The sequence below is a fragment of the Oncorhynchus gorbuscha genome, linkage group LG09 (assembly GCF_021184085.1).
Source record: "Oncorhynchus gorbuscha isolate QuinsamMale2020 ecotype Even-year linkage group LG09, OgorEven_v1.0, whole genome shotgun sequence".
NCBI classification, from domain to species: domain Eukaryota; kingdom Metazoa; phylum Chordata; class Actinopteri; order Salmoniformes; family Salmonidae; genus Oncorhynchus; species Oncorhynchus gorbuscha.
The window spans coordinates 32,631,618-32,647,139 of NC_060181.1; the positions used below are offsets into that span (position 1 = coordinate 32,631,618).

At 42.1% G+C, this 15,522-nt stretch overlaps 1 protein-coding gene across 1 annotated transcript; it reads right to left on the reverse strand.

Moving 5' to 3' along the window:
* Nucleotides 1–384: 384 nt before the first annotated feature.
* On the reverse strand, nt 385–13,956 carry LOC124043409 (activity-dependent neuroprotector homeobox protein 2-like). Its single transcript, XM_046361990.1, has 4 exons — nt 13,661–13,956; nt 4,892–5,013; nt 4,481–4,594; nt 385–4,187 (listed from the first exon to the last, which is right to left on the reverse strand). The coding sequence occupies exons 2-4, from the start codon at nt 4,997–4,999 to the stop codon at nt 1,515–1,517; spliced, it is 2,895 nt and encodes a 964-aa protein (XP_046217946.1). The 5' UTR covers nt 5,000–5,013; nt 13,661–13,956; the 3' UTR covers nt 385–1,514.
* Nucleotides 13,957–15,522: the final 1,566 nt, after the last annotated feature.

Below are 15,522 nucleotides of genomic sequence, written 5' to 3' on the forward strand. Positions count from 1 at the left end.
TTCATATACACAAATGTAAATTTACAAACTGAAAACCACATTTTCGTATCCTACAAAAATAATTTGAAATGTATTTTAAGACAGTTAAATGCTCTAACAAAAAAGCTGTTAGAATTTTAAGTATATGCATGTCCCTTAAGGTCCTTGTGTAATTGTAATGTGATTATTGTACCCCCTAGCTCGATTGTCCATTGTTTGTAATCTATGTATGCTTGTGTTCCCTCATGTGCTTTATGTATGGATTTGTTAATAAATAAATAAATAAAAAAAGGAAAAACAAAAATAAAAAACATATTTATGATCTTTATAGATAGAAATACAGGGAATGGCTTTCTTTTACAGTAACCCACTTTGGTTAGACAAGCCTTCTCAGATAGACACCCATTAATGAGAAAGTTCCAGCAGTTTAATATTTATTGGAAAAAGTTTATTCTGCACAGTTCTGCCACAATGCATCAGAAAGCTCAAACCTTCCGAATCTATACACATTTTAGCTTCTGAAGGACCGAACCCATCTAAAACCCAATAGGTATATAGTACATAAAAACCTGACAATCAATTGCAAGTGACACAGGAAGAAGTTGAAACAAGGAAGAAAAACCCACAGGGGAATTAGCATATGAAAATAATGGTAAAACTACCAGGAGAGGTTGTCTGTTTTCACCAAATAACTTACAACAAAATTAGTGGACAAACATAAAAAAGCAACAAGGGTGAAAGTGATGTAGGCTACGGCAAAACTCTGAACAATCCACTACACAGTTCCAATAAGGGAAGAACAGCACTCGATACACATTCTGAAAATAAAAAGATGGACAGTCTTACAGTTATGAATATACTCAGTCTCATCTGGTCAATGGATTCATATAATCACATAATAGATTTGAGTTACTATTGAGAACAAAGGACAATAACTATTATACAGACATACAGAAAATAAGTCTTATGATACAGAAACACAAAATTGACAAATACTGTTCATTAACATTCTGAACATGAGTTAAATGCTGTAGTTGTTTTAAAGTCAGTCAATGATCCCAGTTTGAATACTTACACAATACCAAATACAGGTGTCTTTATATAGCTTTAACATTTGACAGCATTTCAAAATATTATTCTAACTGAATCATGGTCGTTAGGCTGAAAACACATCTTAAAGGTGCCGCCTAGGTGGAAATGGTGGATTTAACAGTCCTGTGGTTGTATGAAACAAACCCCTGAAAACAGTGTCTAATACTAATACAGTCCTCACTTGGCTTTACATTTTTTTTTTTTTTTTTTTTCCACGTGTATACAGAGGTTTGTTTTAACATGTAGCCTATGAGAATGTCAACATTTGATTTACAGTTCTATGAAAAGGAGAATAATAAGTCAACATCTAAAATTTAGTTGACAATTACTAGCAGGGAGACTAACATCAATATAAAAGTATACATTTCAGGGCACTGCAGTCTGTTGCAGTCATCCAGGTAAAAGTATCTATACAGACTGTACATGCACTCTGAAGTGACAACTTAGACAGCCATTGCATGTGGTTCTAAAGGATCCATCTCTGGAACATCCATCTGACGTGGTTCTAAAGGATCTTCTTCTGGAACAGAAATTTCTGGTTTCTCTCCTTCTGGCAAATCCGTCTGCTCTGGTTCATCAGGTTCCACTTCCTGGTCAGCCATCTTTTCTGGTTCTGCAGGTTCCACCTCTGGGATGAGGAGGTCGTGCTTAAGTTTTTTCAGCTCTGTCATGTTGAAGCCCATGAAGATGGTAGGGCTGTTCTTCTGAATGGCCTTCATGCACTTCGTGCGCTTCATTCCAAACAGGGTGGACACCTCAGTCCGGGTCAGCCACAGTCTCTTGGAGAGCTCTTCAGACTCCTTCTTGGTGGGGTATGGCTTGGTGTGGAAGTATCTGGTGAGGAAGTCTTTCCGCTCCTCAGAGGGTCGTTTCTCCATCCCACTGGGGTCCAGGGCCAGCTGAATATAGGGGTCCATCTTGGGTATCTGCTCACGTTTTTCCTTCTCTCGTTGCTTACGGAAAGCTGCCCGCGCATCCCTCTCTTTCTTGTTTGCCTCCATGGCCTCCCTGAAGGCAGCCTCCAGCCTCAGCTTGCTCTGTAGCTCAGCAGGGGACTCAGAGGGCTGGGGGACAGGGACGGAGGCCTGCGCTGCCATGGGGACTGGAGGGAGCTGGGCAGAGTACAGACCTGGCACCTGGACCCTCTGGTTAAAGGCCATGACCTGCTGCTGGCGTCCGTTGGTGGGGGCGGGCTGGAGTCTGTCTGCATCTTTAGGGGTCTTGGGGGCACGGCGGCAGCGCTGTAGATGGATTACTATAGCTCTCTGCGTGGTCTTGCCTGTGTAGACGCCGTTGCAATAGATGCATTTGAATGCTGCGGTCTTGAGGATGGCGTGGACGGTGGGTGCGATGCAGTGCTTCCCACTCAGATGGGCCTGGTAGTTCTCCACTGTGACACACTTCTCTTCACAGAAGGGGCAGTCGGTCCGCATCGTTTTACTGGGGTTCCGACACACTTCTTGTTTTCCACCAGGCTGCATCTTGAGGAAGATCAGGTCTAGGGAGTTGGTGACCAGAGCCAGTTTCAGCTCTGCGTCTCCCAGGATCTCTTTGGGGGCCATGGTGTTGATGTCAAAGTAGGGGAACAGAAGGTTACCGCTGTCGTCTGTGTACAGTCTATACTCTCGCCTCATGAAGTCACAGTTGGCCTTCTGTGTGGGGTTGTGTTGTGTGTTTGTGTGTTCAACCAGTTGTTGGATGGAGTAGAACATCCCAGGACAGTAGAGGCAGTTAAGCCCATGCAGTAGGTGTTCAAAGAGGCCCTTTTCAGACAGCAGGATCTTACACTTCAAACACTTGACTGTCTTGTCAGGCATCTTCCTGAGGAAGGGAGCACGGGCAGCCAGGCCCTGCTGCTTAGCTGTTCTGGGCTGGGCCTTGTGGGCAGCCTGTTGATGAGCCTCATAGACATTGGAAGGGAGCAGTTCATTACAGATGGGACAGGTGATCCACTTCTTGGCTTTGGAGTTGAGAGCAGGATTACCTGCTGGTTTGATTGGTTGAGGAGCCTTGCTGATCAGCTGGATGTTACTCGTCTGGCTGGGCATGCCTACCGGCGTGGCGAAGGTGTAGGTGGGCATGCCGTTGACCTTGTTGCCAGTGGGGAAGAGGTGGCTGAGGAGGGACTGGGAGGTCAGCATGGTGCCCTGGGGGTTGCTCTGGAGCATTGTACCCTGGGGGGTCCCCTGGTTCAAAGGGAGGCGCTGAGTCACCATGAGGGCCTGGGACATCCCTGGAATGCTGATCTGCACCCTCGGGGGCAGGAAGACCTGCTGGGGCTGCTGCTGCTGACCTTGGACCCCAATGGTGAAAGGCACCTGGTTGTGAGGAGCACCAGCTAGTGAGGCGCCAGAGGGCAGTCTGACCATGGTCTGGCCGATGGGCATGGTGGCTGAGATGGCCCCCTGTGGCAGAGCACTCTGCAGCTTGACAGTAGCACCAGGCTGGACGAGGCCCTTTGCCTCAGCACCAGCCAGCTGAACCAGGGCCTGAGGGGGGAGGAAGCTCTGGTTGGGCCCTGCCAGCTGCTCAGGACTGGACACCTGTGGCATCTGTTTTTTAGGGGCCAGTGTTTGGTAATTTGTGGGCTTGGCGTACTGAGTGTTCTCCAAGATCCAGGTCCTGATCTGAGCGCAGGCCCACTGGTGAGTGGGAGAGGCCAGGATGTGGTGCAGCATGTGCTCCGTGCTTTCAATAGCCATCTTACACACCTTACAGAACTGCCTAGAGGCTGTATGGGGGAACTTAGTGTCTGGTATCCGTCCTGAGAAGTGGTGCCACAGTTTCTCCAGGTGGTTCAGCAGGACGTGCTTCTTCATTGAGAACAGGTTTGAGTCCACATATCGGCACTTACGACACTTAAACCTGTCTCCTTTCTTGGTAGTTGAATGCAGAGATGCTGCATCTTGGTCCACATTTGGAGAGCCATGAAAGAGGAGAAGGTGCTTCTTGAGGAGTCGGGGGTGGGCGACGAAGGAGCAGATCTGGCAGGGAGCCAGGACACACAGTTTCCTCTCATACTCATGGCTCCGCTGTAGATGACTCTTGTAGGAGTACCAGTTCCGGGTGGAGTACTTACAGATGGAGCAGCACAACAGCCGCGTGCGGTACGGCCACTGGGGGAAGGAGACACATTGATAACAAGCGTGATTAGCAAAATAAGACCATTTTAAATTGACCTGTCACTTCACTAAGGAATGCATGTTATATCGTTTTGTACAGTGTCCCTACATAGCCATTTCAGATGCTGATTATGTGTGAACTGAATTAACTGATGCATATTCATCAGTGGCTCTGCATTTCCACAGAGCCCAGAAATATTGGCACATTTAAGCAATCACTTGATTTCAAACACTTGGTTTGTTGACATCCCTATCAGACTAGTGCGTCTTTCCAGGTGCCATTTTACCTTTTTCTTCCTCTTGCCTGGGAAGGGCTCACTGAGATCCACCCACTCAGTCTCCTGGAATGCCTCATCAGAATCAGACTCTTCATCAGAGTTCTTCTTCTCCTTTTGCAGCTCCTGGAAGTTGGTGACAGGACAACAAACAGCTAAGTATCATGGGAAGAAAACACTGATCAATGATCTCTGAACATTCACTATCCTGTGTACCAAATGGCACCTTATTCCCTTTACAGTGCACTACCATTGACCATCGGGAATAGGGTGCCATTTGGTTATGGGAAAAGTACTATCCATGCCTATAAACAACAGGTAATAATTAGGGATCATCTAGCCCCCAAACAAAAGTTCCTACAATGCTCTGATACCTATAAAACAGATAGTTTTGAACATAAAAATTGCACAACAAAAACATACTTCCAGAAGGTTTTTGCAATCCTCCAGTCCAAAATCACTCAAAATGTGTTTCACTCTTCTCCTTGTTTTTCGGATGTTCTCCAAGTTTCCAACCGGGACCTGATACATTGTTCCTCAGCTTCCTGAAAGAGAGAGCCATGTTAGGCCAGGTAATATTATACACATCCAAACTAGGGATGGGATTTGACTGAGTACTTGCATGATTATTTTTCCTAGTACTCAAAAAAAAAAGAAATAGGCCTATGTGCACATATGTCTATGCCAAGAGTAACGATGACCAATTTATCATATCCATTACATATAACAAATCCTAATTTGACCTAATAAATATATCGTGCCTTCAGAAAGTATTGAGACCCCTTGACCTTTTCCACATTTTGTTACGTTATTCTAAAATGGACTAAATATAAACCATTCCTTAGCAATCTACACACTTGACATAATAATGACAAAGCGAAAACTGGTCGAACTTTTTGGATTTTTGTTTGGGGGGGGGGGGGGGGGGGGGGGTACAACTGTCAGTTGAACAACTGAATGAGTCTTCCTCATTTAACCCAACCCCTCTGAATCGGAGGTGTGGAGGGCTGCCATAATCGACATCCATGTCTTTGGCACCCAGGGAACAGTGGGTTATAACTAGCTCAGGGGCCGAACGACAGGTTTTTACCTAGTCAAGCTCGGTGATTCAATCCAGCAACCTTTCTGTTACTGGCCCAACGCTCTAACCACTAGGTGACCTGCCACTCCTAATTTATACAAGTATTCATACCCTTTGCTACGAGACTTGAAATTGAGCTCAGGTGCATCCTGTTTCCATTGATCATCCTTAAGATGTTTCTACAACTTGATTGGAGTCCACCTGGGGTAAATTCAATTCATTGGACATGATTTGGAAAGGCATAGACACTTGTCAATATAAGGTCCCACAGTTGACGGTGCAAGTCAGGCAAAAACCAGGCCAAGAGGATGAAGGAATTGTCTGTAGAGCTCTGAGACAGGTCTGTGTTGAGGCACAGCTCTGGGGAAGGGTAGCAAAAAAATGTCTGCAGCATTGAAGGTTCCCAAGAACAGTTGGCCTCCATTATTCTTAAATGGAAGAAGTTTGGAACCACCAAGACTCTTCCTAGAGCTGGCCGCCCAGCCAAGCAGAGCAATTGGGGGAGATGGGCCTTGTCAGGGAGGTGACCAAGAACCCGATGATCATTCTGGCAGAGCACAAGAGTTCCTCTGTGCAGATGGGAGAACCTCCCAGAAGGACAACCATCTCTGCAGCACTCCACCAATCAGGCCTTTATGGTAGAGTGGCCAGACGGAAGCCACTCCTCAGTAAACGGCACATGAAAGCCCACTTGGAGTTCGCGAAAAGCCACTTAAAAGGACTCTGACCATGAAAAACAAGATTCTCTGGTCTGATGAAACCAAGATTGAACTCTTTGGCCTGAATGCCAAGCGTCACATCTGGTGGAAACCTGGCACCATCCCTATGATGAAGCATGGTGGTGGAAGAATCATGTAGTGGGGATGTTCTTCAGCGGCAGGGACTGGGAGACTAGTCAGGATCGAGGCAAATATGAACAGAGCAAAGTACAGAGAGATCCTTGATAAACATTCAACAAAGTACTGAGTAAAAAATAAAAGTATGCCAGCACTGTCAACTGTGGGACCTTACATAACCAGGTGTGTGCTTTTCCAAATAAATGGAAATATTCACTCCAATCAAGTTGTAGAAACATCTGAAGAATGATCAATGAAAACAGGATGCACCTGAGCTCAAGTCTCATAGAAAAGGGTCTGAATACATATGTATTCAAATCTGTTTTTGCTTTGTCATTATGGGGTAGTGTGTAGATTTTTTTTTTTTAGAATAAGGCTGTAATGTAACAAAATGTGGAGAAAGGAGTCTAAATTTGAGGTCGACCGATTAATCGGAATGGGCGATTATTTAGGGCCAATTAAGTTTTCATAACAATCGGAAAGCGGTATTTTTGGGCGCATATTTTTTTTATACCTTTATTTAACTAGGCAAGTCAGTTAAGAACACATTCTTATTTTCAATGACTGCCTAGGAACGGTGGGTTAACTGCCTTGTTCAGGGGCAGAACGACAGATCTTTACCTTGTTGGCTCGGGGGGATCCAATCTTGCAACCTTAGTTAACTAGTCCAACCACCTGCCTCTCAATGCACTCCACAAGGAGCCTGCCTGTTACGCGAATGCAGTAGAAGCCAAGGTAAGTTGCTATCTAGCATTAAACTTCTTATAAAAATAAAAAAATCAGAACCACTAGTTAACTACAAATGGTTGATGATATTACTAGTTTATCTAGCGTGTCCTGCTTGCATATAATCAATGCAATGCTGGGGGATTATTTAACAAAAGCGTATTTGCGAAAAAAGCACAATCGTTAGGTACAGTCGTCCAACCACAAACACCAATCCCTTTCATAAAATCAATACACAGAAGTATATATTTTTAAACCTGCATATTTAGCTAAAATAAATTCAGGTTAGCAGGCAATATTAACCAGGTGAAATTGTGTCACTTCTCTTAAGTTCATTGCACGCAGAGTCAGGGAATATGCAACAGTTTGGGCCGCCTGGCTCTTTGCGAACTAATATGACAGACTTTGATGCAATTATGACAGAACTTTGAAGGTTGTGCAATGTAACAAGAATATTTAGACTTAGGGTTGCCACCCATTCTGTATTTTAGCTAACGGTTCTGTATTTCACTGAAATAAAACGTTTTGTTTTCGAAATTATAGTTTCCGGATTCAACCATATTAATGACTAAAGGCTTGTATTTCTGTGTTATGTTATAAATTAAGTCTATGATTTGATAGAGCAGTCTGAGCAATGGTAGGCAGCAGCAGGCTCGAAAGCATTCTTTCAAGCAGCACTTTCGTGCGCTTTGCCAGCAGCTCTTCGCAACTCTGCGCCGTTTATGACTTCAAGCCTATCAGCCTAATGGCTGGTGTAACCAATGTGAAATCACTAGCTAGTTAGCTGGGTGTGCGCTAATAGAGTTTCAAACGTCACTCGCTCTGAGACTTGGAGTAGTTATTCCCCTTGCCCTGCAAGGGCCGCGGCTTTTGTGGAGCGATGGGTAACGCTGCTTCGAGTGTGGCTGTTGTCAATGTGTTCCTGGTTCGAGCCCAGGTAGGGGCAAGGAGAGGGACAGAAGCTATACTGTTACACTGGCAATACTAGTGCCTAAAAGAACATCCAATAGTCAAAGTATTATGAAATACAAATGGTAGAGAGAGAAATAGTCCTATAAAAACTACATTAACTACAACCTAAAACCTCTTGGAATATTGAAGTCTCATGTTAAAAAGGAACCACCAATATGTTCTCATGTTCTGAGCTTTTTTACATGGCACATGTTGCACTTTTACTTCTCCAGCATTTTTTACACCAAATTGAACAGGTTTCATTATTTATTTGAGGCTTAATTGATTTTTATTGATGTATTATATTAAGTTAAAATAAGTGTTCATTCATTGTTGCAATTGTCATTATTACAAATAAAATAAATTGTCCGATTTAATCGGCATCGGTCCTTTTGGTCCTCCAATAATCGGCGTTAAAATCATAATCGGTCAACCTCTAGTCTAAATACTTCCCAAATGCACTGTCGACTAAACCCTTACATTGTTCTGCAACTAGCTACCCCTAACAAGCAAAGTTTGATATGTGTTCTACCCTCATGGCTTTGAGTCTCTAGTGACTCTTGTCAAGGAGTGAAATGTAAACTTAAAATATACAAGAGTTTGCACGAGATACTTGTGTGTATATAAAGTGTATGTGGATACCCCTTCAAATTGGTGGATTCGTCAATTTCAGCCACACCCGTTGTGGATTGCGGACACGTGTATAAAATCAAGCAGCCATGCAATCTCCATAGACAAACATTGGCAGTAGAATGGCTTTACTGAACAGCTCAGTGACTTTCAACATGGCACCGTCATCGGATGACATCTTTCCAACAAGTCAGTTAGTCAAATGTCTGCCATGCTAGAGCTGCCATTGGTCATTTGTTATTGTGAAGTGGAAACATCTAGGAAAAACAACGGCTCAGCCGCAAAGTGGTAGCCCACACAAGCTCACAGAATGGTTGCAACACTCACTACAGAGTTCTAAACTGCCTCCGTAAGCAACGTCAGCACAATAACGGTTTGTCAGGAGCTTCATGTAATGGGTTTCCATGGCCAAGCAGCTGCACAGATGCCTAATCTCACCATGTGCAATGCCAAGTGTCACCTGGAGCAGTGTAAAGCTCACAGTCATTGACCTCTGGAGTGATGAATCAATCTGGCAGTCCGACGGACGAATCTGGGTTTGGTGGATGCCAGGAGAACGCTACCTGCCCCAATGCAGAGTGCCAACTGTAAAGTAATGCTCATAGCTAAATGGAAGCAAGTCCCACAGCAATGTTCCAACATCTAGCGGAAAGCCTTCCCCAGAAGAGTGGAGGCTGTTATAGCAGCAAGTGGGGGTCCCAATTTCATATTAATGTCCATGATTTTGGAATGAGATGTTCGATGAGCAGGTGTCCACATACATTTGGTCATGTAGTGTATATTCAGTCTAATTTTTGTGCCATTTAAGATCAGTTTATTACAGTTTCAATAAATGTGTTATATTATATGGTGGAATACAATCTCTAGAAATAAAGGCAGTAACTGCACTTGCTTGTAGAAGCCTATGGCAGTGCAATGGTATAGCCTTGCTTTGTTAATTTAGCCAACATGACGGTCTTATTTCCCGAGCCCTTAAGGGCATTCAAGACACCCATTTCCTAGTAAAAACACATGTCATATAATAAAATAAAACAGAATATTTTTCCAAATGAAAAAAAATAGTCACTGCGAAGTGAAGCGCATTTTGCATATGGAACTGTTACTTAGAGTGATTGTTTCAAACGTGATTCTATTTGGCAATTTTTCAGGATTACAAAATAATTACGGCCACAACATCTGTTTGGTGAGGCCTAGGATTTATTCCGATGAAAATACGCTCTGTCTTTATCAAACTAATGTTTTTGTGTATTTTCAGTGTGGAACCGGTCTATGTTTAAGGGCGGGGGCACTAGCAGTCCACAAAGTAGCCTAAATGGAAAATAGACGGGAATATTATTATTCCAAAACTGCAGCTCTCTGTTGAAACACATTTCCTACTTTAAATCAACCAGTCCATTTTGAAATGTGACAAAATTGTCATTTTGCCAAGAATGTGGCTTGTGTATCCCATCATTTAGATACGTTTTTGTAGGCATTTATTTCTGTAGGCCTAACAGGAGTTTGTATGCAGTCGGAACGCAATTGAGTGAGTGATAGAGGGAAAAGGGAATTTAAGGAGAAGAACTGTGTGATGCTTGGTTTGGTTTCTTTTTTTGCTGTGCCCCGCAAATGCACATGTAGAAATGGAGCACTAGAGTCAAAGCAAATTAACGTGGTCTTCATTTTTTACGGGACAATTTCACTTGTCCGTTCCGGCAGCCACAAAGCACATTCCACAAAATAGTTGTACAGTATATATAGTGATCTCTGGTTAAAGATCATGCTTTGACATCCATGTAGGCTATGGATTAATGGCCCATAGGCCATAAATGTAAACCAATAACCTAAGTATTTTACTTTTAGATGAGTGTACTGTTAGATATTACTTTTGGAGCTAGGAACACAAGCATTTTTCTATATCCGCAATATATATGCGTGCGACCACTAAAATGTGATTTAGTGACAAGATATAGAAATGCCATTGTCATGTTACCCTCACCCAATACTGCTACTATTTCCAAATCTAGCACCATGTGCCACACAGCAAGATAACAAGAACATTTGGGTAGTTGCCATACAGCCAAAACAAAAGTAAAAAATTAGTGTACAGGAGCTGCCAACTCACGCATTTGACCCTCACACCAGATCTTATATCTCATGCATTGAAAAGTACTGCTGTTATTTGTAGAATTAGTCCATTGTATATTAAGTGTGTTAACTTTTAAACCGTGTTCCAAATCGTTTTTGAAAATCAGACCATCTGCGCCTGCAACTCATCATGAGCAGAACCTCTTATCATTGACCTGTCTTGCAACAGCACTGAACCGCTGCACATTGAAGCATATGATTGGGAACCCCTGCCTTACATAACTAGACCAAACTCCTTCCACTCTGGGTCCTCCCTCCAAGCTTTGGAACATTCCACGCCACCCCTGCACACACACACATCTATTTCTATGGGCACAAGAACTGTTCACACCCCAGGTTTAAAGCGTATTACCTGCAATTCTACACATTTTGTCATGTGGTGCAAAGAACATTTTGCAGTTTTAAAGCTAATTTTCTTGCAATTGTATACATTTTGCCACATCTAATGTATATTCATGTGATTTGAGTGACATATTACAACATCTATGGGCAAATAAAACCCAGCTGACATAGGCTAGTTGATCTGGACATTTCTGACAAGTTATAAATAGCTCTACGTTATACAATGACTAACATGACAAGAGGAACTGATGGTGCACTACCCACTTCAAAATTGCACCTTGTGCATTCTATTATTACAACTTTCAAGAGTAAGTTTAAAACCAGACGGAGCTCCTTAAGTGTGTTTTTTTAAAGTATTTATAAACCTGCCCCCCCTCCCTAGGAGGCACAACACAGTTTGGGAACCACTAATGTAAGGGATCAACGGGATTGGATGCAGGTGTAAACATTTTTTTTAGCGTCCCTCAAGATTAGAGTGGAGCTGAATAGAGAATGTACTCCACTGCGTTTAGAAAACTGTTAAGAGTAGCACAGTAGCAGTTTTATGTAGGTTTTACTAGGTTGCTGTTACTCCCATCCCCATTGCAGAATGCAGCCTTTTGACATGTATTTGAATCAATTTAATCCACACTTGCATTAAATCTCCTCATTTGGCATTAGGCTGTGACAACGAAAAGGCAGCAGACAGACCTAGTTTGGTAGGGTGACATGATTTGAAACTATGAAAATAATTGTCAAGATTGTGACCCCAAAAGTCTAAGTTTGATTCTGGAGCAGGGACAATGAATATTTATATATTTTTTGGTTAGGGTGTAGGGGTAGATTTATGGCATCTTGTATTCAGGAGATTTTATTGACTTTATTTAGCCTGATCAGTGGAACAATTCTCATTCTTAACAATGGGCTAAAATATAGGGTAATTTGTGTGCAAGAACACTTATTCCCCAAACTCATTTTATTATTCCACTTCTTTCCAATTTTGCCAGTGTAATCACATATTTGAAATTCGATATATGCCTATGTGTCTTTGAAAATGAATTATGAGGCTATGTATTTTTGCAGCCATTCCATGGACAGTTTTGCATAAATCATACAAATAAGCATTGGATATTAAACACTCCAAGCCTAAACATTTTTTTTTATTAAAAAAAATATATTGTATTGTGCACATGCTAGGCAGATGGTAGGGGGAATCACAACTCAAACGCATCATATTTCATCTCGGTAGAGTAAGATTATAGCAAGGATCTTCAACTAGAAGACATAAACCACCTGAATATTGATATTCAGTCAATTGTGGGTGATTGGGAAATTAATTGTTATAACAAGAACATTTTCAAAACATCCAACACTTGGGAAACATAGATCAGGGGTGTTGAACCCTCCGGTAGAGCAAGCAGGATTTTTTTCAAGCCTTATTTTAAAGAGTTCACCCAAATGACAAAATGTTTGTATTTACCTTAAAAGCAGTCTATGGACAAGGAGACTGCAATCTATGATTTGGTGACCCACTGCTATCAACCACTAAAATGTTAGTATTTCCTGCGCAGAGCCTTGGTGTAGTGGTAACACTATCGTGCATGTGTCACATACTTTCCATCCTTTGTTTTTCCACCATCTTATTGATTTACTGTCTGAATAAAGTGTCAATCCACCTAAATAAAGTTTCACAAAAATAGGCATACTTTGAGATTTGGAGGGGTGAAATGTTAAAGTCGACAAATTGAGTTCATTTCATGTTCAAAGTATCCTTAATAAACCGGGCCTGTGGTTTATATTGTTTTATTTTCCACCCTGGTCATAAGCCCAAGCCATGTCAAAATACGTAGAATGGCAGGAAATTAACTTTCGGGACATTTTACTGTTTTAATGTCTAGGGGTTGTGCCAGGGAAAAATGAAATTCACATAGGAAATCTCTCTAAAATTTCTTAAAAAGTTGCCAGCCCGGAGTGTACTCGTTCCAATTACAGGCACCCGAAAGAGTCCTGTATTGTTCTTTTTCGTCACGAGCTAGCTAACGTTAGCTGGCTAGCTAAGTAGATCCCCGACACAGGAGTTTAACATTTGCGTGCCTTCCTTGGATGTGGCAACCGTTTCACAGATTCCCTCTCCGGAAACAAATCCTGAATCCCCCCTCACCCGTGGTCACAATGCCCCATGGTAGGCACAGAAATTACAATCGAAGTTGAAAGGGCAGTCATTCGAATGGGACGCCTATGCCACGAAGGGTCACCAAAAGCGGCCGGTGGACCAGAGAGCAAAAATATAGCTAAAACCATGTAATTGTATGCATTGGCGGGAATAAAAAAATAAGCTAAAATGCTAGCTAGCTAGCTGTGTTGAACTCAATGATCAATCATTGGTTGAACTGCATACAAACATGTCTGGTTGGCTGATTTATGAAAGTGCATCTGCGCAAATGTCGACAATGGCTACAATAGGTGTAGATTTGTGATGAACTGTTGAAGATGTTGACTGACCGGGCTACATACAATTACCTTTGCTTTTGCTTCTCCGGTTATAAAAGGATGGCTGTCGCGTCTTTTTTTTTTTTTTTTACCGTGTGTGGATAGTTTCACCAATCCGCCAGCGCTTCAGTCTCGGTGTCACGGAAGTGTGCAATCAATCCACCTGGACGATACTCTGCCACTCACCTCCCCGGACAAGATGCAACCGCCAAAGTTAATTCAGGAAATAATGATTCACATTAAAGTGAAATAATTGATGTATTGTGCTGTTTCACCCTCCTCCTGAAGTAAAAAATGGCGCTTGTGTTCAGGACATGACGTTTGGGTCCTAATTAGCATATATGGAGGATGACCAATGAGATTGAAGTTAGCTGTGGACTAAATTGGGGAACTTTCCAAACATAATTGAAGTTTCGTAGTGATTTCCTCCCATTTCAATCTTAATTGATTAGTTAATTGGGCGAATAAACATTACAAAAGAGCACAAAAGAGGTGTGGGTGTGGCTGCAGACAGAATAAAGACTCTGGAAAAAGCTAGCTAGTCACATGGTACAATTCAAAACAACCAATAGGCTGTCAGGAAATTGAGGCAAAGGGGAGGGCCAAAAATATTTTATGGTGACCTCATATCATGCCACTGTTCATCAGCCAATGGTAGACTACCCTTCCAGTCCATTATTTGATGAAAAAAAAACATAAGAATTTAAGTACATGCTACCTTTTATTACAATACATTAGTGTGTTAGAAATGTATAAAATGAAATTGCAATGGAATTTGAAAGGTACAAATCAAGAATAACAATATTACTTATTATTGTTATATTTTATATGTTACGCAAAAACAACTACATCTACTAATTGTGGCCAAAGGTGTAGCCACAGCAAAATTTGGCTCGCCAGCTAAAGCTATTCAATCAACTCCAATCTGTAAAACTATAAACTATTTTCAGGAACGAGACATGAACACAGATTTACACATTGTTAATTGGGTTATCATATATGGTTGTCAATGTATTGATTGGTGCCCTAACGCCATGGTCTACTAGTGGCTGGCTAGTGACCATCTCTTGAAAGCCCATTGCCGATACATTTCTTATTAAAGCTGAACTTTCCTCAACTTTCACTCCTATAGTCAGGTTTGCATTGTCAACAGTTGCATCTTGACAGTAGCCGTGTCCGAATACCCATACTAGCGTACTACATACTTAAATTGCATACTCATTTCGGCATTTGATGTATTTACAATTCACTCGTCTTTCATGAATAACATTTGACAACAGCTGATAATCAGATAAATTGTCACACTGTACCAAAATATGAATGGTGGTAGTCAACGCAATCGCGCATTAGATAACGCATTCGGAGTACTATTTTCACATGCTATAAAACTTTTTTTTCACGTACTATTTAGTACGCTAGTATGAGTATTTGGACACAGACATTGTCTCTTCAAATCACCACCTTCAGGTGTAAATAAATCACTTCTGACGAATTTCCGCCAAACGGTGATCACCCCCTGGAGGCCAACAGTAATAATGCAGACCTATCCTAAAACTGTTACAGGCTTGTTATCCTCTCAAATAAAAACTGTCAGTATTCTTTACTCATTATTATATTCCTCATGATGGAAATATATTTTCAAGAGCAACACACAGAACAATGGCCTTGAGTGTGAAATTACTCGATATGCACCTTATGGGAACGATGTGCCAGTGAAGACACAACAGTGGTAGGCTTGATTACCAACAACGACGAGACGGCCTACAGGGAGGAGGTGAGGGCCCTCGGAGTGTGGTGTCAGGAAAATAACCTCACACTCAACGTCAACAAAACTAAGGAGATGATTGTGGACTTCAGGAAACAGCAGAGGGAACACCCCCCTATCCACATTG